Raw genomic sequence first — 13,632 nt, 5'->3', positions numbered from 1 at the left:
TAATTAATTATCTGTGTCATTGTGCAATAATAGTTCAGTAATACTTAAGTTGATAACCAAACAGTATCCATGGCCAGCAGAACACATTAAAATTCCCCAAATTTCTCAAAGGCTGAGTGCTACAGTTTTTTTACAGCGCTTATTGTACATTTGAATATTTTCATGACCAGATGGTTCCCTTAATACGCATAGATTTAAATGCAAGGTAGAAGTGTATACCTCAGTGTGAATTTAATTTTTGTTCATGATTGATTTTGTGCAGATTTGGCTCCTTGATAATGCATGCATATTTTATTACTGTAAAGAGACTAGTATGAAATCCATATTCGAAATAGTCAATTACAAAACAATGCTCTTGGCTTTAGTTCTGTTCCCAGTGGTTTTGCAGCATTCTTGCACTATTCACGATACCATTTGATTTTGAAAAGACCATGTCTAAATTAGAGGTATGCTCCCAGCAGCTGCTGTATTACATTTTTTGCTTGATATTAGACCATAACTATTTTTTCATAATGGAAGTAAATGTATTTTGATGTAATGTTAAATATTTATTGAAAGTTTTCTCCGTTGAAAATCTTCGGTCATGTCTCCCCACCCCCATCAACTTTAAATAAGCTATTGTCCCAAGCATCTTGTAAAGTAGCAGAACTTTTTGTGGTTTTTTTGCTATAGCATCTATTGTTACAGTTGCCACAAACAAGATTGATTACTTCAGACATTTAGAAATGCACAAAAAGACAGTGCTCACACTGTAAAATTTTTTTGTCAGAGGTTATAGCCGGGAGGTGAAGTAGACAGTTCAGGTAGAGGCAAGAAATATTTAATATAAAAGACATGTGGCTCTTAACGGTGCTAGCAAACACCACAGCTTGGTAAACATTTAATTTCTGCTGAGGTAAGGAGGTTAGAGCAACTGCCCTTTTGCAGGTGGAAAACTTGGTACATAAACCTTCCAAATACTTCAGAGCAGGAGCACTGCTAGGATGAAAAAACTGTTCCTGTAATGCAGATTCTGTGCCTAACCAATTAAATTAGACCACTGGGAATTAGACACTTACACTGGTGCCAAGTTTGTCACTGACATGGATTAGGACTGACATCAGTGATCATGAAATGCAGTGCTGCTTCTGGCACAAATGTGGCATTATACATGGAAAAGGTTTGCTGTCACTGAGCGAAACTGTTACCTCTGACAGAAGTGTCTCCCTGATAGCTGTGTACAGAGAATGGCAAATGCTGAGAAGGAAGAAAGTTTTTTTGGAAATGAGAGTGTAATTGGACACAGAGGGGGAGAAAGAAAAGGTAACAAAAAGCTTCCTGTCAGCTTCAAGGTCTTTAAAACTATGTCTGAGTTAAAAAAACCCAAAACATAAAAGTAGCTAGGGGTACTTAAAAGTTTTTAATTTAAAAGTTCAATAAATGGTTTATCCCCAAGACAAGACATGGTAGGGTCACTAACTGATTGTAGAAACTCCATGACAATTGGATTTCATCCTGTTTAGGCATGTGAATGACTCAAAGAATGGTGATACCTAATTTTTAGAGCTTTACATCAATAAAGGTTTCTTGGTTCTAGCTTGAGAGTCTTTGTAAACTAAAATTTTGTCCTTTTTTTTACTGACTTTTGTAAAAATTGCTCCTTTTTCTGGTGGGCTATTTTTTTTGTTTTGTTTCAGGTTTTGTCTAAATATTGCAAGTGATAATGAACATGGACAGCCAAAATGAATGTTGACGTAACACAGAAATGTTTAGGGGGTTGTTTTTCCATTTGATTTCTGCAACACTATACACAAAGTACATTTTACACCCAGTCAGTTTTGGCAAGATTGAAAGCAAACAGCATTTGTAGCAAAATGTAAGAGTCTGCACAGGTCCGAAAGATAACGTGTGTCCCAGGAGAGCTGTGGCCCTCTGAAGAGGCCCCTGGGAACAGGACACACCTGGAAGGACACTCTGTCCCTGTCTTTATCAGCAGCATCCTGTTGTGTTTCTTCTGTTGTGCAGGGCTGTGACACTCCCCTGGCTGTGGTGGCTTCCCGAAACTGAGGGCTCTGTTGTGACATCCTGGTACTTGGTCAGAGCAACCACAAAAAAATGTATACATCCTGCAGGCAAATTTACTTATATGCAGTATGGCTTTAACCTATTTATAAGTAAATCTTGGGGAGGAGTCTACAAGCAAGCTTTGATTGAAACTGCTGGAATGGATGATCAAAGCAGAATTATTTTTCATATATTTTAAAATAAATTCTCTGATTTTAAGTCTCCCAATCCAAAACCGTAATTTGATTGAAAAGCCATCAGTTATTTAGACTGCTTAAACAGAGTTGCTTAAATTTTCTTAATTTATTTAAGTAATCTGGGTAGTTTTAAGTAACCTCTGATGTGGTTATTGGAATAAGAACAATAGACAGGTGTTGATTTTGCAGAGGTCAGATTTGTTTGCTTTCTCTACCTTACTAGTCTGAAGAGAGAAATTTTAATTTTTCATAATAATTAAACATAGCTGCAGATCCTAAAAATCTTTCAGTTGTAAACAGAGTCTCGTTACAGAGTTGATTATTCAGGAACAATGAGTTACAGTTACACTGAATGTGGTAATTCATTGATTTTTGTTGGAAATTATGTTATCCAGATTTACTGTTTATAGCAGGATCTTGGTTTTGTTTTCTGAGCCTTTCAATTTCAGTTTTTAAAGTAGTCCAAACCTGGCACAGTCATACTTCTTTTAGCATTTAGTTGTCATGCAGAAGAGTAAAACTTCTGACCTCTTCATGTTGCATGGGTACATCACAGTAACACAGTTCCTGTGCTCGTGCTTTCTGTAGTTACAGAGGTTAGGGGGAGTGTTGAAGGGAGTGTTCACACACTGCTTGCTGGATTTGGGCTTATTGTTCAACTATAACAACTTCATTTAACTGTTGTTTGGGCTACAGGCAGGAAAGTGGAGGTGGTTTTGTGTGTTGTTTTTGTTAGATAAATATGTCATAAATTTGATTAATTAGGTATCACAATAGTACCTTGGAATCTCTGCATTGTTAAATGCACTGTGGGGTCTCTGCATCACAATTCTAAGCTTTCTCTTTCCCTGAGGGTAGGAAACACAGCCAGTCATGATGTGTTTCTCTTGGAAGTAACTTCAGTCAGGTTGCAATGATCACGCAGAGCTCTGTAAACTCTACCTCTGAACTTCAGCATCTGCAGAAGTGGTCTTAACCTAGCAATGAACATATTATTCTTTGGTTGTATACCATTCAGTCTTATTACTTCATAGCATTCATTTCAAGCAGCTCATATTTTAATTTTGCATGGTCCTATTTTTTGATCCTGTTATTTTTTATGATTTAGACTATATTGGGAGTCTTTTACATAAAAACAGAGTATGATGAGCCCTGCAGTTTGAATTTGGGGTGGGGTTTATTTGCTTAATTTCCTTTATCCACTGAGGTGATTATTTTACCAAATTAAATACTCTGTTAGTTTGACATGATTTTTTTTTTTTTGAGAAATCCATGTATTATATTACTTAATAATTTCATTTTCCAACACATTAAAAATTACTTGAGTGGGTATTTGTAATTTATCCAATTGGGGGAAAAAAAGCAAGCAAACAAAAAACCAGATACATTATTGCTTGCCTTGGGACAAAATCTGTCATGTGTAAATTATCCTAAAACAATCACCAGTGTCTCTGATGTTCCTCTGATGTGCCAGTATGTTTTAAGTACTGTGAATGGATTTCATTGACCCCTTTTACAAATAAGTACTCAGATGCTCCTCAATTCCTGTTTCACATAAATTGAGTATTTCAAAACAATTTTTTTAGTGTTTATTGAAAAGCTTGTGTTGCCAAGGGAAAATCTTAAAGATATATAGTCCAGAGGGCTTTGGCTGTGTATTATGATGTTTATTTAATAAAGGTGGTTGAACATGAAGCCACTGGAAGAGTTCTAGTTTTTTTGGTTTTTTTTTTTTAAGTGAAAAAATCTCTTATGTTCTGTTTCTATGAACATAAGTTCATTTCTAACTGCTGAAGAGCAGCAGAAAGTGATGAGAATGTGAGTGTAATAAAGATATTCGTATTCCATAGAACCTGAAAACATAGTATAAAAAATGTAAAATAAACCCAACCAAAAAAAAACCCTAAACAAAACAACTAACAAAAAAAAAACCCACCCCCAAACCAACTGATGGAGTTTCATAGTCAATTTCCAACATTAAATTCTATCTAAACTTAATATCTTTAACTGATTGTGTTCCTTTATTAGGGAAGTTGTTGCTGTTCAAATTGTAGAAACACCAAGTTCACAGTGGTGAAAGTTTTCTGTTACTGTGAGATGAAGAATAGCTAAGAAGTTGAGGCTCCTAAATGTTAAGTTGGTCTCATCCTGTTAAAGTGTATTGTGCTATGTGATGGTATTCTTGGAACATTGATTTATTTTCTGGTGTATAAAATTTTCTATTTTATATGCCCTACTCACTTTGTTCTGGTTTGTTTGTTTGTTTGTTGGGTTTTTTTGTGGGTTTGTTGTTGTTGTGGTTTGGTTTGATTTTTGGGGTTCTTGTTTGTTTGCAGGTTTGTGGGTTGTTTTTGTTTGTTTGTTTGTTTGTTTAGTTGGTTGGTTTTTTGGTTTTGTTGGGTTTTTTAAATTATTTTGCTTTCTTCCACCCCTCTTGTCAGAACCAGGTCTTATCCATGAGGTCCTGGGGGGAATTGCACCTGCTATAATCTTGAGGGTTTTTAGCTTTGTTGTTGATCATATTGATTTTTGTTTATTAAACTGTTTACATTAACTGACAACATGAAGTCTAATATCCATTTTAATAAAATTGTGTTTCCTTTGAGCAGTAAGTGCATAATTACAGCATAACTTGGTGAGAACAGTTGTGCTCTTATTTGGTGCTTTTAATTTGTAAGAAATAGAAATGCTTTCTAAACACTGTGTTAACAAAGTGTAATAGAAGAATAATTTACCTCCCCACTGAAATGGAGCACTGAACATGAGGCAGGAATAAATTTTGTAATTAAAAAAAAAAAAAGGCAAAACGTGAAAAACTCAGACAATCCCAATGTATAAAAAAGTAAAACCTAGATAATAAAAAACTTTATTTCATTTATTTTGATACATTATTTTCTTGAGCTGAAAATAGCTATAGAATGGTAAGGAATAATTCAGAATGAAAATGTGTTTTTCAAGGAAAAAATCATGAGCAGTAAATAGCATATGATAAGAAATATCTGATTATGCTGGTCAATCTGAAATGTGTTATTTCAATGGAAGTACAAAATTAGTCAGTAAAGAGTATGCTGTACTTTATCTTTGCAGAAAGAACAGCATGCTTGCTGTGAAAAGTTTAAAGCACAATTTTCTTGTTAAAGGTTTTTTTTTTATTTTCCTATGCAGATGTTTTTACCAATAGGGCACAACACAAGTAGTGTTGATTTGGATATTGAATTCATTTTTTAGATATTCAAGACTCTGAGTTGCCTGCAGTGTAAGAAAAAGGAAAAAACCATCATTTGATTCTGTAAAAGGGATCTTGTTTCCTTTTTAAGCATGATGGATAAATTTATAGAGGTTTCTAAAATATATACGTGGGTCTGTAGCTTTCCATTCTTAAATACTCTCACTGGCAATTGTTTAGCCCATAAAATCATGTATTTCCGATGGGTCAGTATGGAATTCGAGATAAGACCTGTTGATGTGCTTTCCTGTGCCTCAAGAGCACTGCAATACTAGAGCTTGTGTCTGTTATCAGGCCTAGAAAGTGAGATTTAGGGAAGGCTAGGAAGGCAGAAAATTAGTTGAGAAATAAGGCAGAACTATAGAAAGTTAAAAGATAACTAGGAACCTCAAAGGGACTTAAGATTCTAATTTTTACCTCTGCAGAAATTCAGTGAAGTTTTCCTCAGTGGAGTCCTCTGTTTTTAGGTCTTCTGCTTTTGCAGATGACAGGGTTTCTTGGTTTTGGTGGGAGTTTTGTTTTATTTTTGATGTGTTTACTCAGATGTGTAATTTTAGCTCCTGGTTTAAAACTTGGAGATGAAATATTAAACAGCTTCTGTAAATATTGATAAAAGGAAAGAAGTTATGTATATAAAATAGCTGTATGTTTTTGAAGGATATGAATTCTGGAGAAGAAATTGCTTTGAGACAAAATACCAGGATGAGTTTGAGAGAAACAATCTTTTAAGCAATTACTAGCAGATACCAATATTAACTAGTATTTTCCTAATTTTTACCATGGTGTCTTGAGAGAAGTAGAAGAGAGTGTAGTCTCAGATGTGTATTCAATGTTGAAAGCTGACCAGCTGATTTTACAGAAATTTTAAGTTGCTGGCTTTAATCTCTGAGAATTAAAGTTTTGACATACACCACATTCCTTCTATGAAACAGTTTTTCATCTGTTAGAATTTTTTGGTAATCCTGCTTACAGCTTTAAGTGCTTTATCTCAGTAGCTTATTATCCTAATATGATTAGAACAGGTAACCAACACTAATCCAAATGCAGTAAGTTAGAGGTGTAATTTCTGTTTTTCGTCACCTGTCACCAATCACAAGTTTACAGGCCTTAAGAGGATGGTTTTGTTTTTAGAAAAATATACTGATGGAACTGCAGTTTGAGTCTTTAAATGTTCCTATTTCTAGAGAAGGAAGGTCCGGAGAAAAAGAAAATGAAGAAGGATGCTGGGAATAAGAAATCGGCACCCGTTAGCATTCTTTTTGGTTACCCTCTGTCAGAGCGCAAACAGATGGCACTTCTCATGCAGATGACAGCAAGAGACAACAGCCCAGGTGATCTTACAGAGTTAACAGTTTTCTTCCTCCTGCCTGTTTAATTCTGTCCTAGTCGGAATATTGAGAACATTGATGTTTTTCAGTAATCTTTTATTTTTTTCAAATACTTTAAGTCATTCATACTTCTGTTAAAATTTATTTCACATGGATGATTAATCTGATGAAAAAGTCTTGATCTTCTATATTTATGTGAAAAGCTTTGCACTGTGATAGCTGTAAAAACTGAAAATTTAATTTCTTCCTTTATTTTTGCCTGTCAGACACTGTTCCATATGGATTATTTAAAGCCTGAAATACTTTCTTTTTTTTTATTTTTATTGAAGCTTAACTATTATCTCATTTTCTCACTTTGGAGCAGGATTTTAATTTAGGAGGAAATGGGACTATTTCCTTCTGATTTAATGGGAAAGGGGAGACATCTTGTTCTTAATTCACCATTTCAAACTGTCCTTGGTCCAGCTGCATTTAAAAAAAATCTTTATGTATGTATATGTTCTACAGGTGTAAAGTTTTTACAAAATTGCTATTTAAAAACAAATGGCTGGGTTTCCTTAAGGAACTATCCAGTCCACCCAGCTGTGGAACTTAAGGAAACTATCCAGCTGTCCAGCTGTGTTGGTACAGCTGATGATTTGTATGTAGTACAATACACAGACTGTAATTCTTTAAACTGGCATCCTGCTACATAAAAATATAGTGGAATTTTGCTGGAGGAAGGGGAAGCAGGATAGATACTTATCTGTGTGATCTCACCTTGTCTTGATTCAGGAGAATTTATACCTGAATATGTGAACCTTGTAGTTTGGGTAGACTTCATCCTTCCTAGAAACCTGCTTAAAATAGTAAGGTTTTGCAAAATGCCCGTTTTCATGTTGGAAATCAGCATTGTGCTGACACGTGTGAAGGGTGAAGTGTCTTTCATTTAAATATAAATATTCATTGGTCATTATCATCTTTGAAGGCAAGTGTTGACAATATTTATTTCATCTCAATTTAATTAACTTAACAGTGACCATTTAAAAACTTGTTTTGTAGATTCCACCTTAAATCATTCCTTACAAACAACACCAACACAAAAGAAAACTCCAACCTCTTCTTCAAGACAAAAAGACAAAGTTAACAAGAGAAATGAACGAGGGGAAACTCCTCTACATATGGCAGCAATTCGAGGGGATGTTAAACAGGTCAAGGAGCTAATCAGATTAGGTGCAAATGTAAACGTAAAAGATTTTGCAGGTAAGTTCATATGAGTACTCCTAACTATACATTAAAAGTAACACTGAAGTTGTTAACAGAGGTTTCCTTTCAGTTCATGTTGTATGCAAATGAAAAAGTATAACTTCATGGAAATTGCCAAAGTTGCTTTTTTCATTTCCAGTGGCAGTGGTAGTACTGTGACACTGTGGTACATGGTGTATGATTAGAACAGTGTTTTAATACCGAGAGGTTTCACTTGTGTCCAGGGCCTTGGCGCAGCAGATATTGACAGAAATCTGTGCACACAGATTCTGTGTTCTTGCTGAACTTCATAGGATTGTGCTGGGCAGAGGTAAATAGTGAGACTGTGGGCTATGGGAGGAGATGCAAAGTTCAGTGATGGTGGAGGTGGTGCTGTGATGTGCACTGTCTTTACTGGGACAGCTGATATGCAGCAAGGCAGAGGAGAGTGGTATGGTTGCCATGCTCATTTAGTCCTGCTGGATTAATGACTGCTTTGATATGTCAGTATTTGCTGTGATTTACATAATACATACAGTTGGTGAGCTTTGTTAAGTTGTAACATACACAATATTTTTAGGTTTATGGGTCTGGATTATGTTCTCAGTGGGAATGGTTGAGAGGAGTTGAGGCAGCAGGCCCCCGTGGGAGAAGCTAAGAACTATATAGTACAATTAGTTGTTAGCTCAAACTAGAGAAGATATTAATGAGATGAACTGAAATCTTAACTTTAGGTAAGGAATAGATTGCTAATTTCTTCATTTGAAGAAGGTAGCTGAATTTGTATTTGAACGTGAAGCTGCCCAGGAGTAGCATGTAGAGGAAGAGAAGGTGACAAGCAGAAGTAGAGCACTATGAGATCTTCAAAGAAGTTGAGAGGGGAGATAAGAAGAACTTGTTGACAAGAGCAATTTTAGAAAAGGAGGGGGAGGTTCAGGGGAAGACAGGCCCATAGAAATCACTGGGAGAATAATAGAAACACTTGAAGAAGAGATGTAGTGGGTTGACCTTGGCAGGCTGCCAGACACCCACCCAGCTGCTCTCTCACTTCCCTTCCTCAACAAGGTGTGGGGAGAAAATAAGATAGAAAAAAGCTCTTGTAGGCCATGTTAAAGACCATTTAATAAGAACAGTAAAAGCTGCCTGTGCAAGCAAAGGAGGAAGAGGAATTCATTCACTACTTCCTGTCGTCAGGCAAATATTCAGTCCCTTCCCAGGAAGCAGGGCCTCAGCAGGTGTAACAGATGCTTGGAAAGAAAGACAAATGCCATTATGTACAAACTACCCTCCTTCCCTCTCCTTTCAGTGAGCTTTTATAGCATGACGTCCTGTGGTATGGAATACACATCTGGGTAGCTGTCCTGGCTATGTCCCCTCCCAAACTCTGGTGTAGGAGGAGAGAAAGAGAAAACCATGACACTTCACAAGCCTTGTTCAGCAGTAGCCAAAACACCAGTATGCTGTGCAGCCCCAAATACAATGCACATTACTGTATGAGTTGCTCTGAAGGAAGTTAACTTCACATCTTCATCCCAATCTGACCTAGGGCAGATATTTTATTTTAAAGGAAAGGAATGAAAGGAAAAGCACAATGGCTGAGAACTGGTTCTGAGAATCAGTTGGATTCAAGTTGTTGGAGATTTCGTTCAAAATCTGGAGGAGTTGTTTGGGATCAAGTGAGATATTTTTTTATTGGTGATCTGAAGTGAGAAGCAGAGATGGCTGAACTTCAAAATACTGTGTAGAGGGAGAAATCAAGAAGAGGGGGAGGATTGAAGCAGTGAGTCATGAGTGGAGAAAAGTAGGAATTTAGGATGCAGTGTAGTTTAGAGAATTAGAGGTTTTATAGCAAAGAATTTGGCAGAACTAAAGGAGCAGAAAATGAATTAGTAATGGAGGAAGTAACCCTGCTCATGGGATATCTGCCAGAATGATACTGCTGTGTGAGAACAAGAGTAAAGGAAACAGATACTGACAGCAAGCCAGCACTAGAGTTGGCAGGCTGGACATTGTGAAAGGATGGAAAAGCAAAGCAGTACAACATGGAGAAAAATAAATTATGAAGATAATTAATACAGAGGATAAAAGACAGGGATCAGAGGGCTGAGAGTAGAAGTGTTTCATGTTGGGTGAGTGTGAAAAGGGCAAATGGCAAGAAAATGGAAAGATGGAGGTGGTAGCCAGACAGTGCTGGAAGTGAGTAACCCAAGTGATGATTGAAGAGGAAATTTAGTGTATGAAGAGCAGAAAGAAGTGTTTTGCTTTAGAATAACTTAGAACCTTTTTTCTTTTTTTCCCTTTTTCTTTTTTCCTTTTATTTTTTTAGCTGCTTTTAAAATTTAAATGAGTGGCAGCTTGGAAGTTGAGTGAAGGCTGAAGGTGAGAAATCCCATTACTGAGGGATTAGATAAGTTAGGGGTTTCTTGTACCTCCACTTCATGGATGTACAAGACTGCTACTGATAAGCTCATGTGATTAAACTCTTTTACTGGTTATGCTGGAAACAAAAGTTGAATGCCTCCCCAGAACTGGGCTTTGAGAAGGCATCAACAACAGTTCGGGTCAGCTATGAAGTGGAAGTAATCAAGCTGGGGAGAGGAAATTGAGGTAAGGAATATAGTATGTGTGGGTTGTCATCTTCAATTGACATTCTGCTACAGAAAATGAGCACTGAACTTGAGGAAATCAAAATTGCACAAAATGACTGGTGTTCTGGGAAATACCAGAATAAGTTCTCTGCCATTATTTATTAATGGCTTGTTGTCTAGCTGCTAATGTTGTTAATGATTCCTAGTGGTACATGTTCAGTAACTCTAAAGGAGCACTGGTTATGCCAATTTGCCACCCTTACCATTTCCAATAGTGTGGTTTACAAATGGTTTCCATATATTAGAATATTATTTATATATACACCTACCAGATTTCAAATATTTACTAGTCAAAGAATCTCTGACAAGTTTAGCCTGGGGATTTTGTACCAGATTTTGTCTTCTACTATTTGATGTGTGATTCCAGAATTCAGCTTAATCTCAGAAAAACTTGGAATTTGATGTGAGGATTAAAGTTGATAAAGCGTATGTTGTTTATCAGACGGATGACATTGCCATTTTACCAAGTACTGTGTGTGAGAGTGTTTTGAAATGTTCAGAGGCAATAGAGATCTGTAGCACAGGAATGAAAAACCAAATCTTTGATCTTTGTCTTAAGCCTACCACTCTTCACTCTAGGTTGGACACCACTGCATGAAGCTTGTAATGTTGGTTACTACGATGTTGCTAAAGTACTGATAGCAGCGGGAGCAGATGTGAACACACAGGGCCTGGATGATGATACCCCGCTTCATGATTCTGCTAGCAGTGGACATAGAAACGTGAGTGTTCTGGGAGAGTGGGAGGGGGATTAGTATGTGGTTTGAAATGCTGAAGCTTCAGTACAAATCCTAACTGTCCTCATTGCAGTCATATGGTCTTGTAGTTCAGTTTCTGCTGTTTAGGGAGCATTTTAAAATTGTTCTGAATGTCTTTGTTGTTTCATCTGACTTCTATTGCCAGATATTTCCTACCAGTATCTGTTTTCTCAAATATTTAAAAGTTTCATCTTTACTTTCTCAGTAAATAAGCACTTAAGTGACTTTTTTTGAGAAACTTTTACTGTATAGAATTCTCAAAGAAAAAAAGTCTCCTAAAAGTATACGGTGGATTCATGTATATTATATATACATGTTTATAAATACTTAAAGGTATATATCCTATTTTTGGTTTTAAATATTTTAAATAATGGCATTGAAATAGAGAATTGATGTATATACTTAATATTTTTATGAATTTACCAATCAGCACTTAGTGGAGAAGACAAATGGAGCTCTCTAGGTGCTTTACATTAACTTTCAAATTTGTTCTTGATTTCTTCAAGTAAGATGCAGAAATGACTCTGCTTTTGCTTTATATCTCTTATTTCATTACTATGTATGCAATCTGTTGTATAAAGCAAAAGATAGAATACATCCTTAAATCAAGTACACCTTGCAAAGTAGATGTTCAGTTTGAAAGGCTTTTCTGCAAAAGATAGAGAAATTACGTATGATAATCTGTTGGGAATTTTTTTATTAGCTGTTTAGTAACTGCTTTTTTAGGTATGTAAACAAAGACCTTGGGTCTTTAGATCACGCTTTCATAGAGCTGTAGTAGAGTCTTGGAGAATGAGAGCTCTTGCTTGTCTGGTATCAGTACAGGTACCTGTGGCCATCTCACTGACAATATGTACCAGAATAATTCTGAAGCTTCCTGTTAAGGTATCGCTGTCTGCTGGATTTCTGCATTCTTTTTACACATAGGGGGGAAAAAAAGTAATTGATACTGGACACTATGCTAATGCAGTGGCCTTAGATTTACTGTAATATTAACAAATTGTTGCCTTTGATGATGGAGAAGTTGGTGATTTTGATGTATTGCATGCAGTTGCAGGTGGGGGTGCTTTGTTCCTCCAGTAAGATACTTGGATCTCTCTCAGGGCTTTTTGGAACTGCTGGGGAAACCAATAGTACTGTGACTTGTAAAAGCCTATCTGTTCCCTTATTTAAGTGGAATAAAATTTGGAGCAAGAGGATGAATCTTGCAAGTGCACAAAAAAGCTTATTTAAGTGGAATAAAATTTGGAGCAAGAGGATGAATCAAGTGCAGAGGGGTAAAGAGCCTAGTAGGTGGGGAACCAGATAAATAGTGTGAAGAAATGCTAGAACAGCAGGAACAAAAGGCCCCTGTTTCTTTCTTTTGTAATGATGCTGTGTCTGTGTAACAGAGGGCAGCTGTCTCTAGTCTTCCCCTTCAGCTCCTTTACAGAGCAGACTATGTATGTACTACCTAGACTTTTCATTTTCATTGCTGAAGTCTTGCTTTCCAGTCTCAGTATCATGATAGGATCACATGTCATGTTGCTCACATTTTGTGTGCAATGGGAGATTTTTATGCTGGTCAGGTAACATGTTGTGGATAACCTCAAATTTAATTTATTTAATGCTGCAGATTGTGAAGCTGTTGCTTCGACATGGTGGAAATCCATTTCAAGCTAATAAGCACGGGGAAAGACCTGTTGATGTTGCTGAAACTGAAGAATTGGAAATGCTGTTGAAAAGAGAGGTGCCCATCTCTGATGATGAGAACAGTTGCTCAGGTAAAATTAGCATTTTATTGCATACTTAATGCATCATTTCACCTAAGGTTAAGCGGCCTTAATTTTTTGCATAGTGTTAGCTATTAAGGCTTGCTGCAGGTAACAATTGATATTGCTAAGGTTGCCTTCCACATTTATTTTCAGAGGTAGTTTGTTAAATTTTTCAGCTGAGTTATCTGAATGCATATTCTGATTTTTTTTTCTTTTCTTTCTGTCTTTAGTAAGCCATTCCCACTTTGCAAATCAACTCTATATCAGAATGGTGATTTTACCAGAGAAAGAAAAGAAAATACCATATTTGTTGTAATACAGCATGTTTCTGAGATGGTTTGTTTCATGGTGAGAAACATCCCCAAAGTCACTTACTTCCCCTCTTTAGTAGATTAATCAGGAGTCAGTGTTTCACATGGGTGTAACTTAGTTACTCAGTGGTAGAAAAGTTCCT

At 36.4% G+C, this 13,632-nt stretch overlaps 1 protein-coding gene across 6 annotated transcripts in view; it reads left to right on the top strand.

Moving 5' to 3' along the window:
* ANKRD12 (ankyrin repeat domain 12) overlaps positions 1-13,632 on the top strand; it is a 58,904-nt gene that overhangs the window by 26,016 nt on the left and 19,256 nt on the right. For 4 of the 6 annotated variants that reach the window (XR_005955982.1, XR_005955981.1, XM_041477638.1 and 1 more), the window contains 4 exons: positions 6,651-6,797; positions 7,836-8,036; positions 11,246-11,388; positions 13,040-13,187. Coding sequence is in view for 4 of the 6 variants with exons in the window: in XM_041477638.1 (XP_041333572.1) it covers positions 6,651-6,797; positions 7,836-8,036; positions 11,246-11,388; positions 13,040-13,187 (639 nt within the window). In the remaining 2 variants the exon portion in view is untranslated. Of the gene's footprint in view, positions 1-6,650; positions 6,798-7,835; positions 8,037-10,344; positions 10,626-11,245; positions 11,389-13,039; positions 13,188-13,632 lie in introns of those variants that run through there. The other 2 variants (XM_041477641.1, XM_041477642.1) reach the window with 2 other exon arrangements.

This window comes from Pyrgilauda ruficollis, unplaced genomic scaffold, assembly GCF_017590135.1.
Source record: "Pyrgilauda ruficollis isolate IOZ18807 unplaced genomic scaffold, ASM1759013v1 scaffold41, whole genome shotgun sequence".
NCBI lineage: Eukaryota > Metazoa > Chordata > Aves > Passeriformes > Passeridae > Pyrgilauda > Pyrgilauda ruficollis.
Note: the sequence above shows the minus strand (reverse complement) of the source record. Positions and strands in the feature narration are given on the sequence as shown.